Raw genomic sequence first — 10,083 nt, 5'->3', positions numbered from 1 at the left:
TCTTGGATAGCAATGTCGATAAACTTGATCTATTTGTACCATATGATATTCTTGTTACACCAGTCAATTACGAGTTGTAGCTAGAAGTTATCAATGGATAATCAATCATGGGTGGCTAGAGGTGTATAATACGCATCAACACCTAAACCTCTGCGAATCTACCCTCTTCCATCCCTATGGAATTCTTAAACTGTATCGTTATATACATAAACATCTAGAATCCATGCTGACCAACCACAGTTGTTTATAACTTTGATAAAATACACATTGAATATCCTGATATATCTCCTGCGGAAGTCATAGACCTCTAGAAGTTTATGAAGCTCAACAAACCCACCCACGCACCCCCTAGTTCTGAAGAGGGTCAAGAGGAAACCCCAAGTTCATCTAATCTTCCAACTTATCCTGTGTTTTTCTTTGTAGAAAGTAAATTACTAAATCCATACCATAGTATTCCTCCTACCGACAAATCTCAAGCAGATTGTATATCCTCCCGTCTTCTTTCTGTTCCATTAGAATTTCCCACTAACACTCGCCCCCAAGGAGTTGCCGCCGACACCCCACCTATCTCCACCATGGCCAACTTAAGAGGTATGTCACACTCTACCACAAGATACTCTTCAACCCTTTACTGATGATACTGTTCTTGAGTCTTTGACTATTGCAAAATATGAAGGATAAATCAGAGCAGGGAATCCATCGTTGAAGCCAAAATTGATGTTCAAGGTGTTGATGCAAATAACACCATTTGAACCTACTAGGCAGATCCTACCAAGAGCTTATTCTGACATTACATCTACAAAGTAGCCTTAATGTAGCATATCCTCTTTAAGCACCAAAGCCGGAGTTAGAACAATTATTGCCCTTAGCTGCAGAAGGCACCTTATAGTCAAATGTGGCAAGGCATACAAAGCTGGCTAATCCTCACTTGGTAGATTTACTTGAATTTAGGATTGTAACATTCATGAGATCAGCCTGCTTCTGCAGGTGGAGAAAAGCACATCCAGTTCATACACAAAAGGGGTAATACAACAATTGTCATAGAGGGGGTAATACAACAATTGTCACAGAGGATGCAAATCCCAAAATTGAAGATTTCGGTATACAGTCAGCATGGCGACATGAGTACTTGACAATCGAAGAATATAGTCACGAGTACATGTGTGCTCCTCCCACACACAGAGAGTGGATCCATTATATATGCCACTGAAACAAAGATGGACACCATTGGAATTCTATGATGCAAAGCAGCGGGATTCACATATCTGCTACAACTTTCCTCTATTTTTGCTAGCAATATTTTCAAATATAGGACAACAAAGGAAGCAATTGCTCACATAGGTACATGAATGGCATCGCATCCTGGATCTTGCTATTATGGCTAGTGTTTGATTTTTGAAGTTGATCGTGGTCCTTATTGATCAACCCAAAGAGAGATATGATGGATATGATGCAGATCAACTACTATTCAACATGAACCAAGGCCCCACTGATAGAGGCATGATGTTATACTACCATCGCCTTAGGTGTTTACCAGCGTACATGCATGTAACATTTGAAGATATGGTAGGCACTGAGTTCTGGAGATCATACTCTGCATTCAGAAGTACCCTGAAAAGGCTTTAATCATGTCACAACTTCTATCGTCGACCAGGTTTTTAGACCTCGGTGTGACAGGTTCTAGGGACAAAACCAGCATCAGGTAGGGAGGGATGTTAATCCCAGTTAGGATTAACTATTATGCTCCTCCATTTGAGGACATTAATAAGTGTCATGCAAAAGGCACTATAAAAGTTGTAACATTATGAAATATTGGCCACCCGAGGCCTTAGTTAATAAGTTGTATATAAGGTATTTTCTCATAATGAATGGACACGATCCCCCTTTATGCTATGAGAGTTCTTGCCTTGTCTTGAGAGAGAGTGTAAGAGAGTACTCTAGTACATGTGCCTTCTCTATGCTTGTGTAGAGAAGTGAGAGAGAGAGATTGCCTTGTGTGGTGGTGTGAGCGACTCTACGGTGACAGTGTGGAGGTGAAGCTTGGAGGATTGGAGCTTCTCGAAGTGAGCTTGGAGACCTCAAGGGACACGAGCCTGAAGCATTGGTAAGTTCCCTACAATGGTTGTGTTCTATTGCTTCTTCCAAAGGTGAATGCATAGAGTTCCTTCTTTGGAGGTGTGGTATCCCATAATAGTAGCTTGGTTTTAGAAGCTACTTGATGATATGGGTGATCTCATAGATAGGGCAATTGTCATTTATTATGACAACATGAATAGCATATAGTTGGCAAGTAACCCGGTATACCATGCTAGAACAAAGTACATTGAGGTGCATTATCAATTTCCGAGGGAGAAGGTTCTAGTAAGTCATGTAGATCTGGTATATGTCAGCACAGAGGATCAAGTGGCTGACATCTTCACAAAGGCATTGGGCACAAAGAAGCTCCACAGGTTTAGGAGCTTACTTTGAGTGCAGTGTGTGGAGTTGAGCTCGAGGGGAAGTGTTGAGATATCAAGCTTAAGTAGTGATACGGACATTGATGACCCATCTGGGTGATAGCTTCTGCACTTATGGCACTGGCATAGTTGGTGAGATTATGGTTGATATGCCGCCAGTGGATGACAGGCTGTGTGATAGCCACTTTGGAGTACTAGGGTTATAGCATATTTATAGCACCAGCTCATATAATCGAGTTTGCACTATGGATTGACCATTGTATGTTATTGTAGGAGAGTATTTTCCCTTATAGGATGTACTCTTATCTTTTAGTTATATGGTTGTAGAGAAGAGAAGAAGATAGAAGCAAAAGTAGCCATCCATCTCTCTCTAGTGTCTTGCTCTCTCTTGTGTGTGTGTGTGTGTGTGTTTGCTTGCAAGGAACTCAAGCTCTCCCTCTCCCCCGCATTCTCTTTAGCATAGAGGTCACGGATGGCTCTCAAACCTATTATATCCTATATGCATCATTTGTGCAAATATGGATCCCAAACATTTTTTTAACATTAATTAGTTTGGTGAATGGAGTTAACCTTATGAGTGAGGAGGATAACACCTTGGTAATGTTAAATTTTTTAAACCTTAGTGTGTGGAGGATTCGGGAGGGTGCATTCTAGATGTTTCAAAGATTTCAGATGAGGGCTTTAAAAGCTTGTGCCTCACATTTTTCAAGCTGGGGCCTTCAAGACGAGAGAGAGAGAGAGAGAGAGAGAGAGAGAGAGAGAGAGAGAGAGAGTATGTGCTGCAATAGAGAAAAAAACCAAGCTTTTTGAAGTATCGGTGATAGTTGCTATTGGGAATGGGGATATTAAATTATCATGTTGGAAACCCCTAGAAGAATTTGTCAGAATGGAGTGTTCAAAAGGTCTCTTTGCACTGGAAAAAGGTGGCACCTTGAACCACTTGCATTTTCAGATGGTTATCAGTTTGATGGCACCATCCCTAATAAGTATAGGCAAAACCATAAAAAGATATTTAGGATGGGATTTGCCTGAGGGTGGCTTGGTTATGTGTAGAGGTCTTAGATAGATTAAAATGCACACCTTCAAAGGCATGGTAGGTTACTGTATGAAAGACTTGCACAAACCACACTTTAAGTTCTTCTCGCACAATATATCTGCTGATGAGATAACAAGAGGACGTTAGCTATATGCTTTATATGGCCAGGCTGACTTAAAGAATAAAGTGTCGTCTGCTATCAATCTTTTTGAGAGAGCATATGTATACATGGATAATTACATAGCAATAAGCTTGGCGCTTCTTTGCAAAGTCGTCTGCTATCAATCTTTTTGAGAGAGCATATGTATACATGGATAATTACATAGCAATAAGCTTGGCGCTTCTTTGCAAAGCACTCTCTTGATAATTCCAAAGACTGGTTCAGGCATGAGCAGGAAAAGATCTGCTGCTGTGTGGAAAGTTATGAAGCTCCCTCACCTGACCCATTACATAGTGTCATAGAAGAGATTTTCTTCGCAGATCCTCCTCTTGCAAGATATTTTAATCCCGTGAATGTAAGAGCGGATAGAGAAGATGAAGAGGATGAAAGTGAGGATGGTAATGGATAATAGCAAAATGTGCATGGCAACGACAGTACTGAACCAGGAACTCAAGCAAATCCCATATTCATTGATGATCAAGAAGCCCAATCTCCACATGACTATAGCACAATGTGCATGGCAACGACAGTACTGAACCAGGAACTCAAGCGAATCCCATATTCATTGATGATCAAGAAGCCCAATCTCCGCATGACTATAGCACATGTTATTTATTTGTATGGGAGAGGGCATATAAGTTCAAAAAGCCATCGTGGATGGAGATGAATTTGTGCCGCTCTCCCCTAAAGTCTATAGGTTTGTTGGCCTCACTGAGGAGGAAGCTTGTTTTGTGTAGTGTTATGTGCTACATTTTCATTTCCACATGTAATTACTTCGCTGGTGGATATAACCTTTATAAATATCATGTTTTTTGCTCTCCTGTATATACACTTATCTTTTTCGAATTTGACTGTGTCATTTTCCTATCATTCGTAAGTCCATTTTTTAAAACTTTAAAAAATGTCAACTTTGTAACCTTACACTTTATAACGTCTTTGAAAAACCCTTTATAACCTTTTTAACCTTAGACTTAGTAAGGTCCGAGTGAATATACACCTCCAACAAAAATTAATTAATAGGTCCCAGAGGTGAATATATACACCTCCAAATATATATATATATATAATCCCTGTAGACTTTCATGGTAATAAAAAAATCTTAAACGTTTATTCATAATTCTAATGATAAAAATGGGAGCTTTTTCAGAGAACGCTCCTGTTCTTGGGAAAAAAACAAAAAGAAAAGGAGGAGAACCGAGACAGCCAAATTCGGTGTGTCCACACAACTAATACATATGCGCCGCAGCAGCAACTTCAACAGCGTAGCACAACATGCTCAAGGAGAAGGTCCCAAACTTTGTTTAATATACCCTTAATCTTCGAGTGCTGGCTTCACGCAGAGGATCTACAGTGGTGGTTATGGCACCCGGGACTAATGTTAATAGTGAGACGCCACAGGAATGCAATGTATGAGGTCAACATGATGTGTGTTGAAGATCGTGGTCAGGTAGGGTAGTCTGAAGTTCAGACAGTAGTGTGTTTTGGTTAATACCCTTGGATTCTAGCAACTATGCATATGATGTAAGGTCTGGTTGGAACATAGAATTCCAAAGATCTTGCAGTGTCTCTGGCATAACAAACCCTTTCATGGCTAAGGACAAGGATTTCAAAGCGAGTAGCGGTGATGCTCGGCCCTATTACACTGAAAGCTGGGGTCTTACATTCCAAGCAGAGAATCAAAAAGGTGTTAAAGTGCTTGGTGGCAAATCTAGTGGTGATGAAAGTTCTTCCTTGGCTTCCATTGTTGCGTTGGGGGATCTAGCCCATCTTGGGACATGGAGTATGTGAAGTATCTCACAATGTATGGGCACACGTTTACACCCCCCGTCTTTGGACATGGAGTACAGGCATACCCATTGGAAGGGCAAGAAACACCAGCTGACATATGCAAGCAGATATTGAGCATTGAGGAGATGCTCGCTTCTCTAGAGCGGGATGAGCCACCCTCAATTGTGACTTTTGTTCGCATGCTGCAGACGTGCAGGAAGATAAAAAATCTAGCATTGTCCAGGCGAGTGTGTATGCACATCCATGAACATGGCTTGGAGGCGCATATAGCATTAGAAAACTACCTTGTCCCAATGTTCGTGGAATGTGGAAGTATGGTCGATGCTCAACAGGCTTTTCACAGATTGGGTCAGCCAAACCAAATTTCTTGGACCTACCTTATACAAGGGTACACTGAAGATGGGAATCCTCAGTATGCTCTCAACCTGTTCGACAAAATGCAGGAGGATTGTGTGCATCCTAGCAGGCACACATTTTTTGCCCTGTTGAAAGCCTGTATCAGGCTGAAATGTGTGCAAAGTGGGCGAGATATTCATGCTCAACTTGCTAGTAGGGGATTTGAAGATGATTCTTTTGTTGGCAGCAATCTGGTGGATATGTATGCTAAATGTGGCTCACTTAGAGAAGCACTGGAGGTTTTCCACAGGCTGCCAGCTCGAGATATAGTCTCCTGGAACACACTGATCACAGGGTATGCCGAGCATGGTCTTGGTGATGAAGCACTGAATTGTTTGGAACATATGCAAGTGGAGGGTATGCCACCAAATGCTGTCACCTTTCTTTCCAGCTTGAAAGCTTGCACTAGCATAGGAGCTATAAGCAGAGGCCAGGAAATACACACGAGGATTGTTAGTGAGGGAGGTGAAAGAGATCTTTTTGTTGGCAACACATTGGTTGATATGTATGCCAAATGTGGTTTTCTTGTAGATGCTAGGGCGGTATTTGCCAAACTGCAAGCTCGAGATGTGGTCTCGTGGAATGCACTTATCACAGGGTATGCTGAACACCTGCTCGGAGAAGAAGCACTGAACTGTTTGGAACAGATGCAAACCGAAGGCACGCCTCCAGATATTGTCACGTTTGTTTGTGGCTTGAAAGCTTGTGCCAGCATAGGAGTCAAAGAAAAGGGCCAAATACTTCATGCTGAAATTATCAAAAGAGGATTTGAATCAGAACCCCTAATTGCAAATACTTTGTTGGGCATGTATGTCAAGTGCGACTCACTTGTAGAAGCAGAAGAAGTGTTTGACCATCTGTCAGTTTGTAGTGTAGTTTCATGGAATGCCCTAATTGCAGGATATGCTGAACGCGGGAGTGGGAAGGAAGCCCTGAACTGTCTGGAACAGATGCAGCTGGAGGGCTTGCTTCCAGATGCGGACACATTTGTTTACACTTTGAAAGCTTGTTGTAGCATAGGAGTAGTAGAGATTTGCCTAGAACTACACGCTGGGGTTGTGAAAGAGGAATTTGAAAGACACCCTTTTCTTGGCAATGCTTTGTTGGACATATATGCTAAATGTGGCTTGCTTGATGAAGCACGGGAAGTCTTTTATGAGCTGCCGGTTAAAGATGTTATTTCGTGGAACATATTAATTGCAGGATATGCACGTCAAGGAGAGTGTGAACTTGTTTTCCATTTGTTTGAGGGGATGAAGGATGAAGGCATAGACCCAGATGAGACCACATTTCTTAGCTTACTCAATGTCTGCAATCATGTTGGTGCCTTGGACAAGGCACAGAAGTACTTCGAGGCTATGAGCAAAGAGTACAGTATTAGTCGAAGTATTAATCACTATAATTGCATGATTGACCTTTATGGACGTGCAGGCCAGTTTGATGAGATTGTGGCGATATTGAAGAAGATGCCCATTCAACCTAACCTTGTGACATGGATAACAGTATTGGGTGCTTGTCAAAAGTGGACTAATGTGGAGCTTGGTGCAAAGGCCTTTGAATGTGCATTGAGATTGGATGAAAAACATGTTGGTGCATTTAATTTGATGTCCAATATCTATGTTGATGCATGAAAGTGGGATTGTGTCGAGAAGATTGAGGCAATGAGAGTGAGTGCACAACATGCAAGTGAGGGTTGAATTGAAATGGGCAGAATGGTGCCTGCATCTGCGGGGGACATTCAGTGCGATGTAAGTTTGGCCATGGACACAATTAAACCTGCCTAGGATAGCCATGGGGGCAGCAGACAATGTCATATTCCTGACTACACACACGTGGAGGAACACCATGGAAGGGTAGGTATAGACCCTAGTGTGTGTTCCAAGCATGGTTTAGTACATGTGGAAGGACTCCATGGAAGGATTGAGATCGTGGTGTGAGTTCTTGGCATGGTTTGCTACATGTGGAAGGGCTCCATCGAAGGATTGATATTGTGGTGTGAGTTCGTGGCATGGCTCAGTACATGTGGAAGGGCTCCATGGAAGGGTAGATACCTTGGTGGGAGTTCCTGGCATGGTGATGAAGTCTCATGGAAGGGTGGACAGCCTACTGAGCATTCCTTGTACTTGTATGGGCGGTGCCCGACACAGGTTCTGTACAAGATGAATAAGTTGGTGGGAGATACAATTCAGAATATTGTGCATAAAGCATTTGTGTGATTTGACATGCACTTGTCTTAGCTGCCTCGACAATGCCTCGCATTTCTGCATTTCACTATCCATGGCTCCGGGGACGCCTGGAAACCCTATGGACGTGTGTGTGCATACCTCTTTGGAATTGATGCAGTGGCTTGATGTGTTTTGCAGGTGGTAAGTTACCCCAAACTCAATTTACAGCTTGTATTTTATTATACTAATGTTTATGAGTACAGGTGTTCACATACACTTAAATTTGGGCGGACAAATTATAAAGTGTTCACATAACTTAAGTTTGGGCGGACAATTTATAGAGTGTTCACATGAGTTGGACCAATTTTTAATGAAGCTTGGCTATTACTCAAGAGTGGGTAGCTCTACATGCAATATTAGCTCCATGAGTCTCTATTCTGGGAGGGGAGAAGCCAAAAAGCAGCTAGGCGCCTACTCCCAGCTGTTTTTGTTGTGTGAAACACTCTAGGGTTTTTGACAGGTATCATTGTGCATGTTGGACAACATCTCCAGGGTTGTTGAAAGGCTAATTGCTTGCTCCTACAGAAGCGACTTTCTCTCTCTTTCAATACAGGCGACTACTTCTAGCTCATCTCCAAGGCTGATCTACTCCTAGACAGCAGATATCAGGGCTGTATTCTGATGTTCCAAAGGCCTTGGACTCGAGGCAAACAACAGGGCATCCTTCTCTACACTTGGGGTGACGTGTTCGGCATGATTTTGAGCTGAAAACAGAGTTGTTTAGTGCAAGGTTCTTCGACGAAATCAAAGGCAAACAGTGTTTAGACCTGTGTGAGGCCTATGGCTAAGGGTGGAACCTTTGAGTGGCTAGAGCTAAGGTTTTCATGGCTGGTTATTTGGGATGACACTATTGCTAGAGGGTGTGATAATGTACTATAGTATGGCTATGCCTGAAAAACTCTTGGAAGGCGTGGCAAGTGTTTTTACTTGTTTTCATCATATTCAGGATGTATCTGGTGTCAACTTGTGGAGTGCTTACTCTTTGGCACCCGTTCTCTTGTACTGAAACACTTTGTTGGTAATAAAGATACCGAGAGGAGCGGGGGGTGACCCAACTTCAGTCCCTAGTGTTGTGTCTTGTGCAGGCTTTCATATTATTGTTTCAGTGGATTTTAAAGCATGTTTATGTGTTGTCAGATGTCTATGTATTATGCCATGATGTTATGTATAGATTAAGATTTTTTGTGCACACTTTTCCGGATTGTGATAGATATACCCACACAGGCTTGGGTAGACACCAAGAAACTAGGACATTGGGTAGTGAAAATGGTGTAAAAGGTGCTAGAAAAGTGCCTTCACATTGGTACATGGTAAGGACCAAGAGATTGAACACTAAAAATGAGCCCAAAGGGTCTTTTCATTGATATAAAGGAAAAAAACTATTGCATATAAGTTTGTGTTCAAAAAATATCCAACACTTAAAAATACACCATCTTCTTCCCTCAATTAGATGGGTCATGAGATTGTCTGGCTGATGGTCGACTGCCCTGGCCGCCTACTGTCTGAGCCTAGCCGACTACTGCCTAAGCTCTCACAAGGGCTACTAACTGGGTATAGAGGGTAGCAAAGGGTATTTAATACCCATCGCAAGGTTGTCCCTTCCTTGGGGCTGGCGTTAGGGCTAGCCCCTGCAACTTATATGCTCCTCTCTCATGTAAAGGACTTGTGGGATGTCAAAGTGGCAGAATGGAGGGGGATTGAATAGGTTAAAGAGGATTAGATAGTAAAAAATAGAGACTTATAGGATGTTAGAGTGGCATAGTGGAGGGAGCTTGAATAAATTAAAGAGGACTACATAGCAGATAATAGAGACTTAAGGTTAATAAGAATATGACCCATGTGTCCATTGGCTCAAATAGTAAGCATTGGGTTAAGGACTCATGTTGGAAGGGGGGGTCTCCATGGGTAGGTGCCAGTAATAGAGATTGTCTTCTCTATATGGAATGTCAATAGAGTGAATTAAAATTGGAGACTAAAAAGGGGTTGGCAGGTGTGGAGGAAGAGATGGGAGGATGAATAATC

At 42.2% G+C, this 10,083-nt stretch overlaps 1 protein-coding gene across 1 annotated transcript; it reads left to right on the top strand.

Moving 5' to 3' along the window:
• Window positions 1–4,798: 4,798 nt before the first annotated feature.
• On the top strand, window positions 4,799–9,128 carry LOC147641445 (pentatricopeptide repeat-containing protein At1g11290, chloroplastic-like). Its single transcript, XM_086821459.1, has 2 exons — window positions 4,799–8,202; window positions 8,522–9,128. Exon 1 carries the CDS (start codon window positions 5,428–5,430, stop codon window positions 7,465–7,467), a length of 2,040 nt encoding a protein of 679 aa, XP_086677585.1. The 5' UTR covers window positions 4,799–5,427; the 3' UTR covers window positions 7,468–8,202; window positions 8,522–9,128.
• The last annotated feature ends 955 nt before the right edge of the window (window positions 9,129–10,083 follow it).

Source organism: Cibotium barometz, chromosome 2 (assembly GCF_041138505.1).
Source record: "Cibotium barometz isolate CiBa-2024 chromosome 2, ASM4113850v1, whole genome shotgun sequence".
Classification (NCBI taxonomy): Eukaryota; Viridiplantae; Streptophyta; class Polypodiopsida; order Cyatheales; family Cibotiaceae; genus Cibotium; species Cibotium barometz.
The sequence above is the reverse complement of the archived record's forward strand: the minus strand, read 5'-3'. Positions and strand labels throughout refer to the sequence as shown.